Source organism: Somniosus microcephalus, chromosome 4 (genome assembly GCF_052327205.1).
Source record: "Somniosus microcephalus isolate GS21.2 chromosome 4, FLI_Smic_1.0, whole genome shotgun sequence".
In the NCBI taxonomy this organism is placed as follows: domain Eukaryota; kingdom Metazoa; phylum Chordata; class Chondrichthyes; order Squaliformes; family Somniosidae; genus Somniosus; species Somniosus microcephalus.
In genome coordinates, this window is record NC_140990.1 from 98,864,787 (window position 1) to 98,880,682 (window position 15,896).

At 51.0% G+C, this 15,896-nt stretch overlaps 2 protein-coding genes across 7 annotated transcripts in view; one reads left to right on the forward strand and one right to left on the reverse strand.

Moving 5' to 3' along the window:
* Positions 1-7,182, reverse strand: part of LOC147119570 (uncharacterized) — an 87,726-nt gene extending 80,544 nt beyond the window's left edge. Inside the window, exons 1-2 of one of the 3 annotated variants that reach the window (XM_085985134.1) lie at positions 6,855-6,978; positions 3,637-3,785 (exon numbers count right to left, since the gene is read on the reverse strand). In XM_085985134.1, coding sequence (XP_085841260.1) covers positions 3,637-3,662 — 26 coding nt within the window. In that variant the 5' untranslated portion in view covers positions 3,663-3,785; positions 6,855-6,978. Of the gene's footprint in view, positions 1-3,636; positions 3,786-6,854 lie in introns of all 3 variants that reach the window. The other 2 variants (XM_085985136.1, XM_085985135.1) reach the window with 2 other exon arrangements.
* LOC147119571 (uncharacterized) lies at positions 6,514-14,230 on the forward strand. 4 transcript variants are annotated; one of them, XR_015078043.1, is made up of 4 exons: positions 6,514-6,857; positions 9,364-9,470; positions 11,237-11,354; positions 12,731-14,230. XR_015078043.1 is itself a non-coding variant. In XM_085985139.1 (3 exons), the coding sequence occupies exon 2, from the start codon at positions 9,860-9,862 to the stop codon at positions 10,814-10,816; it is 957 nt and encodes a 318-aa protein (XP_085841265.1). In that variant the 5' UTR covers positions 6,514-6,857; positions 9,769-9,859; the 3' UTR covers positions 10,817-11,354; positions 12,731-14,230. The 4 variants fall into 4 exon arrangements, 1 of the variants encoding a protein (XP_085841265.1); XM_085985139.1 differs by lacking the exon at positions 9,364-9,470 and having other exon boundaries at positions 9,769-11,354; XR_015078041.1 differs by lacking the exon at positions 9,364-9,470 and having other exon boundaries at positions 6,525-6,857.
* The last annotated feature ends 1,666 nt before the right edge of the window (positions 14,231-15,896 follow it).

A 15,896-nucleotide genomic window follows, 5' to 3' on the forward strand; every position in this document is an offset into this window, starting at 1 on the left:
CTGGAGCAGGAGAGTGAGAGGGGTCTGTGTCTGGAGCATGCGCGGGAGTGAGAGAGGGGGGTCTGTGTCTGGAGCATGCGCGGGAGTGAGAGAGGGGGGTCTGCGTCTGGAGCAGGAGAGTGAGAGGGGTCTGTGTCTGGAGCATGCGCGGGAGTGAGAGAGAGGGGTCTGTGTCTGGAGCATGCGCGGGAGAGTGAGAGAGGGGTCTGCGTCTGGAGCAGGAGAGTGGGAGGGGTCTGTGTCTGGAGCATGAGCGGGAGAGTGAGAGAGGGGTCTGTGTCTGGAGCAGGAGAGTGGGAGGGGTCTGTGTCTGGAGCATGCGCGGGAGAGAGAGGGGTCTGCGTCTGGAGCATGCGCGGGAGTGAGAGAGAGGGGTCTGTGTCTGGAGCATGAGCGGGTGTGTGAGAGAGGGGTCTGCGTCTGGAGCGGGAGAGTGGGAGAGGGGTCTGCGTCTGGAGCGGGAGTGTGAGAGAGGGGTCTGCGTCTGGAGCATGAGCGGGAGAGTGAGAGGGGTCTGTGTCTGGAGCATGAGCGGGAGAGTGAGAGAGGGTCTGTGTCTGGAGCATGCGCGGGAGAGTGGGAGAGGGTCTGTGTCTGGAGCATGCGCGGGAGAGTGAGAGGGGTCTGTGTCTGGAGCATGAGCGGGAGTGTGAGAGAGGGGTCTGCGTCTGGAGCGGGAGAGTGAGAGAGGGGTCTGCGTCTGGAGCAGGAGAGTGGGAGTGTGAGAGAGGGGTCTGCGTCTGGAGCATGAGCGGGAGAGTGAGAGGGGTCTGTGTCTGGAGCATGAGCGGGAGAGTGAGAGAGGGGTCTGCGTCTGGAGCAGGAGAGTGGGAGGGGTCTGTGTCTGGAGCATGCGCGGGAGTGAGAGAGGGGGGGTCTGTGTCTGGAGCATGAGCGGGAGAGAGAGGGTCTGCGTCTGGTGCATGCGCGGGAGAGAGAGAGGGGTCTGTGTCTGGAGCATGAGCGGGAGTGTGAGAGAGGGGTCTGTGTCTGGAGCATGCGCGGGAATGAGAGAGGGGTCTGTGTCTGGAGCATGAGCGGGAGAGAGAGGGTCTGCGTCTGGTGCATGCGCGGGAGAGTGAGAGGGGTCTGTGTCTGGAGCATGCGCGGGAGTGAGAGAGAGGGGTCTGTGTCTGGAGCATGCGCGGGAGTAAGAGAGAGGGGTCTGTGTCTGGAGCATGCGCGGGAGTGTGAGAGAGGGGTCTGTGTCTGGAGCATGCGCGGGAGTGTGAGAGAGGGGTCTGTGTCTGGAGCATGCGCAGGAGTGAGAGAGAGGGGTCTGTGTCTGGAGCATGCGCGGGAGAGAGAGAGGGGTCTGTGTCTGGAGCATGCGCGGGAGAGTGAGAGGGGTCTGTGTCTGGAGCGGGAGAGTGAGTGGGAGAGAGGGGTCTGTGTCTGGAGCATGCACGGGAGTGAGAGAGGGGGGTCTGTGTCTGGAGCATGAGCGGGAGTGAGAGAGGGTCTGTGTCTGGAGCATGAGCGGGAGTGAGAGAGGGTCTGTGTCTGGAGCATGCGCGGGAGTGAGAGAGAGGGGTCTGTGTCTGGAGCATGCGCGGGAGTGAGAGAGGGGGGTCTGTGTCTGGAGCATGAGCGGGAGTGAGAGAGGGTCTGTGTCTGGAGCATGAGCGGGAGTGAGAGAGGGTCTGTGTCTGGAGCATGCGCGGGAGTGAGAGAGAGGGGTCTGTGTCTGGAGCATGCGCGGGAGTGTTAGCGAGAGGGTCTGCGTCTGGAGCATGAGCGGGAGTGTTAGCGAGAGGGTCTGCTTCTCGAGGGTAATTAGAGATGGGCAATAAATGCTGGACTTGCCAGCGACGCCCACATCCCAGGAACGAATAAAAAATTGGCTTTCCTCATAGTATTAGTTGCACAGCCACAGGGATACTAAAATCTGTCCTTAGCCAGAACGGAAAAAGATTCAAAAGTGGAACTAAAATAGTACAGCACTTGGTAAAAAAATAATAATTTTTAATTAATAAAACGAATATTCGGTTTCCCCTACTCCGAACCTTGTAGGCAATGTTCCCTCTCTTTTTTTCCCCTTTAAAGTGGCTGCTTGGCTGTGCATGCGGAACCTCGCCACTGGTGTAGGTGGGGGGAGAACATTGCTTATTGGGTACCCCAGTATTGCAAACCCCTCCCCTCCCCTCCCCTCCCAAGCCCCGATTGGTCGCAGGAACGCTGCCTGCTCGGCCCCCCAGCGATTTTTCCCCTCCACTCGTTGGTCCGTCGCATACGTCAAATCAGGCCACGCCTGCTCTTAGATTACAAAAGCCAAATACTGCGGATGCTGGAAATCTGAAATAACAACAGGAAACGCTGGAAACACTCAGCAGGTCAGGCAGCATCCGTGGAGAGAGAAACAAGAGTTAACGTTTCAGGTCTGTGACCCTTCGTCAGAACTGGAGAAAGGTTCGTGATGTAACGGGTTTTAAACAGGTGCAGAGGCAGGGGGAGGGGTGAGGAGGAAGGAACTGAAGTAATATTCTGTGCTAAGGTAAGAGGCAGGAAAGATAAAATGTTACAAATGCGGATGGCAAAATCATAAACAGCCTGAAAAATGGGGGCAGGGATTATAGTCTGAAATTGTTGAACTCAATGTTGAGTCCGGCAGGCTGCAAAGTGCCCAATCGAAAGATGAGGTGCTGTTCCTCGAGCTTACGTTGAGCTTCATTGGAACAATGCAAGAGGCCGAGGACAGTGAGGTCTGAGTGGGAGTGCAGCGGAGAATTAAAGTGACAGGCCACCGGGAGCTCGGGGTCACCCTTACGGATGTTTCCCCTTGCTCTTACATTGATCGGCATCAAAGAGTAGCGTCCGCAACGGAAACATTAACCGTTCTCTCCGCAGGTGCTGAGCGTTTCTGGTCCTTGTTTCAATAAAAGAGGCGTGATGGGTTTGTACCTCAGAGCCATGGGCCTCAACTCCGGTTGGGAAAGAATGAAAAAGTAGGAACATAGGAAGTGCGAGACTAAAAAAAACAAGGTCCATCTAGTTTGCCTTCTACCTTTCTGGTAGTGGTATGATACAGCTCCGATGGACGGGTCACATTGTCCGCATGCCCGATACGAGACTCCCGAAACAAGTGCTCTACTCGGAGCTCCGACACGGCAAGCAAGCCCCAGGTGGGCAGAGGAAACGCTTCAAGGACATCCTCAAAGCCTCCTTGAAAAAGTGCAACATCCCCACCGACATCTGGGAATCCCTGGCCCAAGACCGCACAAAGTGGAGGAGAAGCATCCGGGAAGGCGCCGAACACCTCGAGTCTCTCCGCCGGAAGCCAAGCGCAGGCAGCGCAAGGAGCGCACGTCAACCCAGGCATCCCACCCACCCGCCCCTTCAACCACCGTCTGCCCCACCTGTGACAGAGACTGTAGGTCCCGCATTCGACTCATCAGTCACCTGAGAACTCATTGTTAATGTGGAAGCAAGTCATCCTCGGTTCCGAGGGACTGCCTGAGAAGAGAAGAGGAGAGTGGCGTGATACAATAAAGGAGTTGTTGACTAATCATAGTAATCGGTCTCCATCGATGAGTCTACAACAGACCCAGACATGAGGGGAGGGAAACCCCAGTGGTGGAGAGCTTTAGGAACCATAGGACCACAGTCACCTGTTCCTCCCGAGCATTCCACACTTACCACACGTCACGTCTCAAATTCCTCATACACTGGGTCCCAAAATGTTCTTTTCTGAAAGAAATCTGTCCAATTTGCAACTGAACGAATCAATGCTAACTGCTTCCGCCGTCTCCCTGGGGAGCCTGTTCCACGGACTGACCACTCGCTCACTGAAATATAATCAGAATACGGAATTATTACCAAAAACTGTCACAATTAAATGATCGTATTGAAGTTTTCTGAGGCTAGCCTTGGAGGGTGTGCAACGAAGGTTCACTAGACTGATTCCTGGGGTGGGGGGGTTTATCCTATAAGAACATAAGAACGTAAGGTGTAGGAGCAGGAGTCGGCCATTCGGCCCCTCGAGCCTGCTCCACCATTCAGTAAGATCATGGCTGATCTGATCTTGGCCTCAACTCCACTTCCCTGCCTGCTCCCCATAACCCTCGACTCCCTTATCGTTCAAAAATCTGTCTATCTCCACCTTAAATATATTCAGTGACCCAGCTGCCACAGCTCTCTGGGGAAGGGAATTCCAAAGATTCACGACCCTCTGGGAGAAGAAATTCCTCCTCATTTCCAATTTAAAAGGGTGCCCACTTATTCTGAGACTATGCCCCCTAGTTCTAGATTCCCCCACAAGGGGAAACATCCTCTCAGCATCCACCCTGTCAATCCCCTTCAGAATCTTATATGTTTCAATAAGATCACCTCTCATTCTTCTAAACTCCAATGAGTATAGGCCCAACCTGCTCAACCTTTCTTCATAAGTCAACCCCTTCCTCTCCGGAATCAACCTCGTGAACTTTCTCTGAACTGCCTCCAATGTAAGTATATCCCTCCTTAAATAAGGAGACCACAACTGTACGCAGTACTCCAGGTGTGGTCTCACCAACGCCCTGTACAGTTGTAACAGGACTTCCCTACTTTTATACTCCATTCCCTTTGCAATAAAGGCCAACATTCCATTTCCCTTCCTAATTACTTGCTGTACCTACATGCTAACTTTTTGTGATTCATGTACAAGGACCCCCAGATCCCTCTGTACCTCAGCATTTTGTAATCTCTCCCCAGTTAAATAATAATTTGCTTTTTTATTTTTCCTACCAAAGTGGATAACCTCGCACTTTCCCACATTAAACTCCTATGAGGAGAGATTGAGTAGACTGGGCCTATACTCTCTGGTGTTCAGAAGAATGAGCGGTGATCTCATTGAAACATACAAGATTCTGAGGGTAGATGCAGGGAGGATGTTTCCATTGTCTGGGGAGTCTAGAACCAGGGATCACAGTCTCAGAATAAGGGGTCAGCCATTTATGACTGAGATGAGGTGAAATGTCTTCACAGAATCACAGATGTTTACAGTACAGAAGGAGGCCATTTGGTCCATCGTGCCCACGCCGGCTGAAAAAGAGCTCTCCAGCCTAATCCCAGTTCCCAGCTCTTGGTCTGTAGCCTTGTAGGTTATGGCACTTCAAGTGCACATCCAAGCACTTTTTAAATGCGATGAGTATTTCTGCCTCTACCACCCTTTCAGGCAGTGAGTTCCAGAACAACATTCCCTCTCAGCTACTTGGCCATGCAGGTGTCTGCCGGTCATGTGCAGCCTGGGACTGTTTTTTACAACGGGAAATTTTGTACATGCCTTTGAATGGGCCACACAGCCTGTTAAAGGGACCACACACCCAAATTTAAAATTAGGGGGAACATTGTTCCAGACCCCCGACCGCCCTCTGGGTGAAAAAAATTCTCCTCAACTCCCCTCTAATCCTTCTATCAATTACTTTAAATCTATGACCCCCGGTTATTGACTTCTCCTCCATGGGTCCTTCCTATCCAGTCTATCGAGGCCCCTCATAATTTGATACACCTCAATTAAATCTCCCCTCAGCCTTCTCTGTTCCAAAGAAAACAACCCCATCCTATACAAACTTTCTTTACTCAAAGGGTTGGGAATCTTTAGAATTCTCTACCCCAGCGGGCTGCGGAGTCTCAGTCGATGAGTATATTCAAGACAGAGAGCGATAGAATTTTGGATATTAAGGGAATCAAGGGATGTGAGGATCGGGCGGGCAGGAAGGTGGAGTTGAGGTCGATCAGCCTTGAATGGCGGAGCAGACTCGAAGGGCCGAGTGGCCTACTCCTGCTCCTATTTTTACGTTAAAGGACACACATTATCCAGTGTGCGGCAGTAGTTTTCATGGCAGCCATCCTGACAAGAGCCGGTCAGAGGCTGGGTATTCTGCAGCAAGTGTCTCACCTCCTGACTCCCCAAAGCCTTTCCACCATCAACAAGGTACAAGTCAGGAGTGTGATGGAATACTCGCCACTTGCCTGGATGAGTGCAGCTCCAACAACACTCAAGAAGCTCGACACCATCCAGGACAAAGCAGCCCGCTTGATTTGACACCCATCCACCACCTTAAACATTCGCTCCCTCCACCACCGGCTGCAGTGTGTACCATCTACAAGATGCACTGCAGCAACTCGCCAAGGCTTCTTCGGCAGCACCTCCCAAACCCACGACCTCTTCCACCTGGAAGGACAAGGGCAGCAGGCGCATGGGAACACCACCACCTCCATGTTCCCCTCCAAGTCACACACCATCCTGACTTGGAAATATATCGCCAATCCTTCATCGTCATTGGGTCAAAATCCTGGAACTCCCTCCCGAACAAAACTGTGGGAGTACCTTCACCACACGGACTGCAGCGGTTCAAGAAGGTGGCTCACCACCTTCTCAAGGGCAACTAGGGACGGGCAATAAATGCTGGGCTTGCCAGAGACGCCGACATCCCGTGAATTAATGATAAAAAAAACAGAACACACTGCGCCCCAGACTAAACCCTTGTCAAGTGTCAGTGGAGCCAGTGCGCAGGCGCGGGAGAGAGAGACAAAGAGAGGGTCTGCGTCTGGAGCATGCGCGTGAGAGTGAGGGTCTGCGTCTGAAGCATACGCGGAAGAGAGTGGGGGTCTGCGTCTGGAGCATGCGCGATAGAGAGGGTCTGTTTCTGGAGCATGCGCGATAGAGAGGGTCTGTTTCTGGAGCATGCGCGCTGCGGGGCGCGGCGAGAGAAGCTTCCAGGCGCAGCCGGGCTCTGCGGGATCTAATCAACACCGAGTCCGAGGCCCTAGCAGCAGTCTCCGGCTGTGGGGGGTGGCGAGCGATCGGTGCAGGCTTCATGAACACCAGGAACGCTTCCGACAATCCCGACCCACCCTCCTTCCTTCCTACGCACCCGGTGATTTTTGCCTCGCTCGCTCCGACCGGCCTCACGGGGGGAAAAAAAAACCGACCCGAAAACCCAGCCCAGGATGCACTGCGTGCCCCACTCAAGGTGGCGCATGCGCGTTGAGGTGGCCGTTGGCGAGATAGAGCGGTCTCTGGCGCGCTGTGGATTGTGGGGAGGCAAGGTTGCCATTGATGGCCAAGTCAGACCCTTGCGCAGCTCCCTACCCCATCCACATCTAGGCATGCAATGGGTGGAGTTGGGACTGAGACCCTGTTCGGGGGGCGGGGTACGTGTGCATAAATCATTGAAGTTGGCAGGGCAGGTTGTGAAAGCAGTTAAATAGCATACGGGATCCTGGGCTTTATAAGTAGAAGCACAGAGTACAAAAGCAAGGACGTTATGATGAACCTTTAGAAAACGCTGGTTCGGCCTCAACTGGAGTATTGTGTCCAATTCTGGGCACCGCAGTTTAGGAAGGATGTGAAGGCCTTCGAGAGGGTGCAGAAAAGATTTACAAGAATGGTTCCAGGGATGAGGAACTTCAGTTACGTGGGTAGACGGGAGAAGCTGGGGTTGTTCTCCTCTAGAGCAGAGAAGATTGAGAGGAGATTTGATAGAGGTGTTCAAAATCATGAGGGGTCTGGACAAGAGTACATAGAGAGAAACTGTTCCCATTGGCATAATGGTCGAGAACCAGAGGACACAGATTTAAGGTGATTGGCAAAAGAACCAAAGGCGACATGAGGAAAAACTTTTTTACGCAGCGAGTGGTTGTGATCTGGAATGCATTGTCCGAGAGGCTGATGGGGGCAGATTTAATCGTGGCCTTCAAAAGGGAGTTGAATAAGTACCTGCGGAAAAAAAATTGCAGGGCTATGGGGAAAGGGCGGGGGAGTGGGACTAGAAGTGCTGTTGCAGAAAGCTGGCACGGGCTCGATGGGCCAAATGGCCTCCTGTGCTGTAACCATTCTATGATTCCATGAGAAGGGACTGGGTAATACACCCTCGCCCCCTCCACCAAGTATATAACAACCTATCCTGAGCCACGTGGGGCTATCTGAGTCCAGTGGGCTCCAGTAGTCTTCATCTGAAGCTAATTTGTGGCGAATACAAATTATTCAGGGTGTATTTGAAGTTGTGCTCTTTTTGGCTAATTACCTTTTCTCGTGTCATATTTTCATCAATGTATATGTGCATAACCTCCTTCAGTGCTATAACCTTCCTCCAGCTCTGCATTCCTTTGACTCCAATCCCATCACCCAAGCCGTTGGCAGCCATGCCTGCAGGCTCCTGGTCCCACTCTCTGGAATGCCCCCAAAACCCCTCCTTTAAGACCCTCCTTATAATTGCAACATCACTAAAACAGATTGTCCGGTCAGTATCACGTTGCTGTTTGTGGGACCTTGTTGTGCATAAGTTGGCTGCCTCGTTTCCTACATTGCGATAGTAACTACACTTCAAATGCACTTAATTGGTTTTGGGACGTCCTGTGGTCGTGAAAGGGGCTATAGAAATGCAGCTCATTCTTTAACTGATGATCTTTTCTGTGGTACTTTTATCAAAAGCCTTCAGGAATTCGAGGAAACCACGTCATAGGGCTTACCGCTGCCCACTTGGCTTGTCAGTTCCTCAAATAGATCAGGGAGGTTGGTCAGATGGGATCTGCCCCTTTCTGCTGACCTTTCTGCTGACTGCTGGAGGGGAGATTTATGCCAGCATCAAGTCACTGGATTGAGGAAGGGGAGGGAAAAAGTAATAGGAGATGGTGTGGTGAATCTTGGTTTGAAAGGAGGAGGAATCTTAGAATTGTACAGCACAGAAGGAGGCCATTCGGTCCATCGAGTCTGCGCTGGCTCTTTCGAAGAGCAATCCAGTTAGTCCCGCTCTTTCCCCATTTTTTCTCCTTCAAGTATTTATCCAATTCCCTTTTGAAGGCCACTATTGAATCTGTATCCACCACCCTCTCAGGCAGTGCATTCCAAATCCTGACCACTCGTTGTGTAAAAAGGTTTTCCTCATGTCGCCTCTGGTTCTTTTCCCAATCACCTTCAATCTGTGCCCTCTGGTTAACGACCCTTCAGTCACTGGAAACAGTTTCTCTTTATTTACTCTATCTGAATCCTTCATGATTTTAAACACCTCTATCAAATCTGCTGTTAGCCTTCTCTGCTCCAAGGAGAACCACCCCAGCTTCTCTAGTCTATTTCCCACACTACAACAGTGACTCCACTTCAAAAGTACTTCTTTGGCTGTAAAGCGCTTTGAGACGTCCGGTGGTCGTGAAAGACGCTGTATAAATGCAAGTCTTTCTTTCTATCCATGTAACTGTAATCCCTCAACCCTGGAACCATTCCAGTAACTCTCTTCTGCACCCTCTCCAAAGCCTTCACGTCCTTCCTAAAGCCCAGGAGGAGTGCGTTGGACGGGGGGATTTACAGCTCAGAAGGTACAAGAGAGGAAAGAATGGTCTGTATAAATGGGAATTGTCTTCTGAATTTCTATCCTGTACTTACAGAAATGGCTTTTGTAAACTCCTTTTAAAATTCTAACAGACTGGATGCAGGAAGGATGTTCCCGATGGCGGAGAGTCCAGAACCAGGGGTCACAGTCTAAAGAAAAGGGGTAAGCCATTTAGGACAGAGATGAGGAGGAATTGCTTCACCCAGAGAGAGGTGAACCTGTGGAATTCTCTACCACACAAAGCAGTTGAGGCCAATTAATTAAATATATTCAAGAAAGAGTTGGATATATTTCTTGAGGCTAAAGGGATCAAGGGATATGGGGAGAAGGCAGGGACAGGGTACTGAATTTGGATGATCAGCCATGATCTCATTGAATGGCGGAGCAGGCTCGAGGGGCTGAATGGCCTACTCCTGCTCCTATCTTCTATGTTTCTATGTTTATGTTTCTATGTTTACAGGGTATTAGAAGGGGAGGATTTGCAGACGGGAAACTCAAGCCAAACATCACGTCGCGATCTGACGGAGTCGCTCGATTCATCCGAACCTATCATGGAAGAACAAGGCACCAATCACAGCAGCGAGAGACCGTTCACATGCTCCGTGTGTGGCCGAGCCTTCAGCCGACTGTCGAACCTGGCGAGGCACAAGCGCAGCCACACCGCCGGGGGGCAACCGTGTGACTGTGACGACGCCGAGACGGGGTTTCCGTGCCAATCCCAGCCGGGAAAACATTGGCACAGCCACACCGGGGAGCGGCCGTTCACCTGCTCCGTATGCGGGAAGGGATTCACCCAGTCGTCCCACCTGCGGACTCACCAGCGGATTCACACCGGGGAGAGGCCGTTCACCTGCTCCACGTGCGGGAAGGGATTCAATTCTTCTTTCCACCTGCTGAGACACCAGCTAGTTCACACCGACGAGCGGCCTTTCAAATGCTCCGAGTGTGGGAGCAGCTTTAAAAGCCCCGAGTTGTTGGTGCAACACCAGCGCATTCACAGCGAGGAGAGACCGTTCGGTTGCTCTCAATGCACCAAGAGGTTCAGGCGGCCGTCCAGCCAGTTGACACACCGGTGCACTCACGCCAGCAACAGGCTCTTGACCTGCGCCGTGTGCGGGAAGGCGTTCACCCGCTCGTCGCACCTGCTGATGCACCAGCGTATTCACACCGGGGAGAGACCGTTCACCTGCTCCGTGTGCAGGAAGGGATTCACTCACTCGTCCAACCTGCTGAGACACCAGCGGGTCCACACCGGCGAGAGACCGTTCACCTGCTCCGAGTGCGGGATGGGATTCACTCAGTCCTCAAACCTGCTGACGCACCAGCGAGTCCACACCGGCGAGAGGCCGTTCACCTGCTCCGTGTGCGGGAAGGGATTCACTTGTTCATCCTACCTGCTGACACACCAGCACATTCACACTGGGGAGAGGCCGTTCACCTGCTCCGTGTGTGGAAAGGGATTCACTCAGTCATCCCACCTGCTGAGACACCAGCGTACTCACGTTTGACTGCAGGGGTTGGATTCTGCTGTTATTGGTGCTGTTAATCACATCCTGGACTGAACCATGTTCATGCTAGTAGTTTTTCCTGATGTTAATAACTCCCTATCACTGGATTTTATTTATTATTCTAAATATGTGACAACTCAATCAGCTTTGTTTCAAACACCGTATCGAGTCCGTGATGTCTCTAAGACAAGCCAAGAGCTGATTGGTGACTTGTTCCCGATGTTCCCTATCCCTCTGTGTCTGGGGGAGAAGCGAATGGGTTTATCTCACCTTCTGTTGGGTGAATGTTTGTGCTTATGGATGTCAGTGCCGGGAAATGGGAATTTTTATCACTCCGAGCCCCTGGTGCCTGTATGCTGAAAACAAACATACCATTTTTGTCCGTGGTGTATTTTTTAAACTTGTATTTTGTGTTGCTAGAATCAGCACATAAGGAATCACACGGGGTATTTCGCCAAGGAAAACACATCAGTTCAGTTCCAGACCGGCTGTCTGCGGTCTCCTTCATCAACGTAAATTGGTAAAACTGAGGACACTAGTAAGTTCCATGTGGCAATTGGCCGATGCTTGCACGCTCAGTGACAAGTATCTTGGCCCTAGTCAAAGATTGATGAATGGCTATTTGTTCTGATGTATTACCTTAAATATAGAAGAGTAAGAGGTGATCTAATTGAGGTGTTTAAGACGATTAAAGGTTTCAATAGGGTAGATAAAGAGAAACTGTTTCCTCTGGTGGGGGGAGTCCACAGCAAGGGGGCATGACCTTAAAATTAGAGCTAGGCCGTTCAGGGGTGTTGTTGGGAAGCATTTCTCTCACAAAGGGTAGTGGAAATCTGGAACTCTTCCCCCCCCCCCCCCCCCCCACAAAAGCTGTTGAGGCTGGGGGTACCAATTGACAAATTTCAAAACTAAGATTGATAGATTTTTGTTAGGCAAGGGTATTAAGGGTTACGGAACCAAGGTGGGTAGATGGAGTTAAGATACGGGTCAGCCATGATCTAACTGAATGGCGGAACAGGCTCGAGGGGTTGAATGGCCTCCTGTTCCGATGTTCCTATGTATTCATGGGAAGATGTAGTCACCTCCTGCTTTTGTTTCAAGATCTGCGGGCGTATTTACAAGTCAAAGTCATAGAGTTATACAGCACAGAAAGAGGCCCTTCGGCCCATCGTGTCCGCGCCGGCCGTCAAGCCTTGTCTATTCTAATCCCATTTTCCAGCACTTGGTCCGTAGCCTTGTATGCTGTGGCGTTTCAAGTGCTCATCTAAATGCCTCTTGAATGTTGTGAGGGTTCCTGCCTCTACCACCCTTTCAGGCAGTGAGTTCCAGATTCCAACCACCCTCTGGGTGAAAAAGTTTTTCCTCAAATCCCCTCTAAACCTCCTGCCCCTTACCTTGGAACTATGCCCCCTGGTTATTGACCCCTCTATTAAGGGGAAAAGTTCCTTTCCATCTATGCCCCTCATAATTTTGTGCACCTCAATCAGGTCCCCCTCAGCCTTCTCTGCTCTAAGGACTCCTCGTGGCTACAGTATTCTTTTTAAGGGCATCCCCTTAAAGGGCAAGAGCTCCACATGTGTAATTAAGCAACCTTGGCCAACAAAAGATAGTGTAAAATTAAAAAACGCTCAACTGCATAGAGATCCCACAGACTGGGAGAGAGGTAAAGAACAGCAAAGGGTTACAGAGAAAGTACCAAGAGTTAAAGAAGAGAAAAAACTTGCAAGGGAGATCAAGGACAACAGCAAAAGTTTTTACGAGTATGTTAAGAGACAGAGTGTGGCTAAGAGTAATGTGAGCCCTTTAATGACAGACGCAGGTGATACTGTAATGGAAAATAAGGAAATGGCAAACTTGCTAAATAATTTTGTCCACCTCAAGCTACTGTATTAATTCTGCCCCCCTCCATTGCAGCATCCAGTCGTTAAAGGATTCCAGGCTTTTTGCCTCCACGAGGAGCCCATCCCAGCCTTGGCAGTGGCTTTGACTGAGACCTTCTGAGAAAAGGACAGGGTCATTAATTGGCTACAGCCCTCTACGACGGATCGGTGATGTTGGGCAGTGAATTTCCTCTTACAGAAAATAAATTGTCAGTTCACAACAACTTGCATTTATACAGCACCTTTAACATAGTAAAACTTCACAGGAGCGATATCAAACAAAAATGTTGACACCGAGACACGTAAGGCGATATTAGGACAGATGACCAAAAGCTTGCTCAAAGAGTTAGGTTTGAAGGGGTTTTTTTTAAAGGAGGAGGGAGCAGTAGAGAAACGGCGAGGTTTAGGGAGGGAATTCCAGAGTTTAGGGTCTAGGCAGCTGAAGGCACGGCCGCCAATGGTGGAGCGATTAAAATCAGGGATGTGTAAGAGGCCAGAATTGGAGGAGCGCAGAGATCTCTGAGAGTTGTAGGGCTGGAGGAGGTTACAGTGATAGGGAGGGCCGAGGCCATGGAGGGATTTGAACACAAGGATCAGAATTTTCAAATCCAGCCGCTGCCGGACCGGGAGCCGATGTAGGTCAGCGAGCACAGGGGGTGATGGGTGAACGGGACTTGGTGCAAGTTAGGACACGGGCAGCAGAGTTTTGGATGAGTTTATGAAGAAAGACTTACATTTATATAGCGCCTTTCACGACCACCGGACGTCCCAAAGCGCTTTACAGCTAATGCAGTACTTTTGAAGTGTAGTCACTGTTGTAATGTAGGAAACACGGCAGCCAATTTGCACACAGCAAGCTCCCACAATCAGCAATGTGATCATGACCAGATAATCTGTTTTTGTTATGTTGATTGAGGGATAAATATTGGCCCCTGGACACCGGGGATATACTCCCCTGCTCTTCTTCAAAATAGTGCCACGGGATAGACGGGGGCCTCGGTTTGACGTCTCATCCGAAAGATGGCACCTCCGGCAGTGAAGTACTCCCCCAGCACTGCACTGGAATGTCAGCCTAGATTTTTGTGCTCAAGTCTCCGGAGTGGGACTTGAACCCACAACCTTCTGACTCAGAGCGAGGGTGCTACCAACTGAGCCACTGGCTGAAGGGTGAAAGATGGGAGGCCAGCCAGGAGTGCATCGGAATAGTCGAGTCTGGAGGTAACAAAGGCATGGATGGGGGTCTCAGCAGCAGATGAGCTGAGGCACGGAAGGAGACGGGCGATGTTACGGTCTTTTCGGTTACAGACTGAGCCAATCTCACAGCCAAGGGCTGAATGCGATTCAAAAAAAGTGTGGACCTAGCAAAGATTAAACCAATCCAGATTGTAGCTGGAGCAGGTAAACCTGTCTTTAGAGTGAACATTGTTATGTTTTGTGGAGGAGCGTGGGAAGATACATATGTCACTGTGTTATACTGTTTACTGTTCATTATTGCTTATTTTATGTAAATAAACCTACCTGTTGGTTCAAAGTTTGTGCCTCAAGTTGGTAACAGTGTGTGATTATATTCCAGGAATGAGTACGCGGAGTACAGGAGCTCTGTTATGATCAGAGGGTCAAACAAGCATTTACCCAGGAATGGATGCACTCCAGGTGCTAGGGGACGTGAGGTGCACTTGACAAGTGACCAGTGACACTGAACCTGAGAAAGTAGCAAGGGTAATAATCCGGCAACATGACAGTCAGCATCACACACTCCCAGGGCAGGTACAGCACGGGTTAGATACAGAGTAAAGCTCCCTCTACACTGTCCCATCACACACTCCCAGGGCAGGTACAGCACGGGTTAGATACAGAGTAAAGCTCCCTCTACACTGTCCCATCAAACACTCCCAGGGCAGGTACAGCATGGGTTAGATACAGAGTAAAGCTCCCTCTACACTGTCCCATCAAACACTCCCAGGGCAGGTACAGCACGTGTTAGATACAGAGTAAAGCTCCCTCTACACTGTCCCATCAAACAATCCCAGGGCAGGTACAGCATGGGTTAGATACAGAGTAAAGCTCCCTCTACACTGTCCCATCAAACAATCCCAGGGCAGGTACAGCATGGGTTAGATACAGAGTAAAGCTCCCTCTACACTGTCCCATCAAACAATCCCAGGGCAGGTACAGCATGGGTTAGATACAGAGTAAAGCTCCCTCTACACTGTCCCATCAAACACTCCCAGGGCAGGTACAGCACGGGTTAGATACAGAGCAAAGCTCCCTCTACACTGTCCCATCAAACACTCCCAGGGCAGGTATAGCATGGGTTAGATACAGAGTAAAGCTCCCTCTACACTGTCCCATCAAACACTCCCAGGGCAGGTACAGCACGGGTTAGATACAGAGCAAAGCTCCCTCTACACTGTCCCATCAAACACTCCCAGGGCAGGTACAGCACGGGTTAGATACAGAGCAAAGCTCCCTCTACACTGTCCCATCAAACACTCCCAGGGCAGGTACAGCACGGGTTAGATACAGAGCAAAGCTCCCTCTACACTGTCCCATCAAACACTCCCAGGGCAGGTACAGCACGGGTTAGATACAGAGCAAAGCTCCCTCTACACTGTCCCATCAAACACTCCCAGGGCAGGTACAGCACGGGTTAGATACAGAGTAAAGCTCCCTCCACACTCCCATCAAACACTCCCAGGGCAGGTATAGCATGGGTTAGATACAGAGTAAAGCTCCCTCTACACTGTCCCATCAAACACTCCCAGGGCAGGTACAGCATGGGTTAGATACAGAGTAAAGCTCCCTCTACACTGTCCCATCAAACACTCCCAGGGCAGGTACAGCACGGGTTAGATACAGAGTAAAGCTCCCTCTACACTGTCCCATCAAACACTCCCAGGGCAGGTACAGCACGGGTTAGATACAGAGTAAATCTTCCTGTACACTGCTGTACCTGAAACTTAACTTGAGATGGGTACCCAGTACCGCAGGTGTGTGACATACCTGATTCCACTCCAGCCATCCTCGTAGCCTCTCTGAAACCGATCACTTTCCTCCGAATTATTCCCAAATGATTTGCTGTGGAGTCAGACCCCACTGAGGAGGAGTGGTTACCCACCTTGCAGGGCCTTTGCTCCTCTCCCCCCCATCCCCCATTGAGGATCACCCAGCCCTGAGCCTGAATCAAACACTCCGGGATC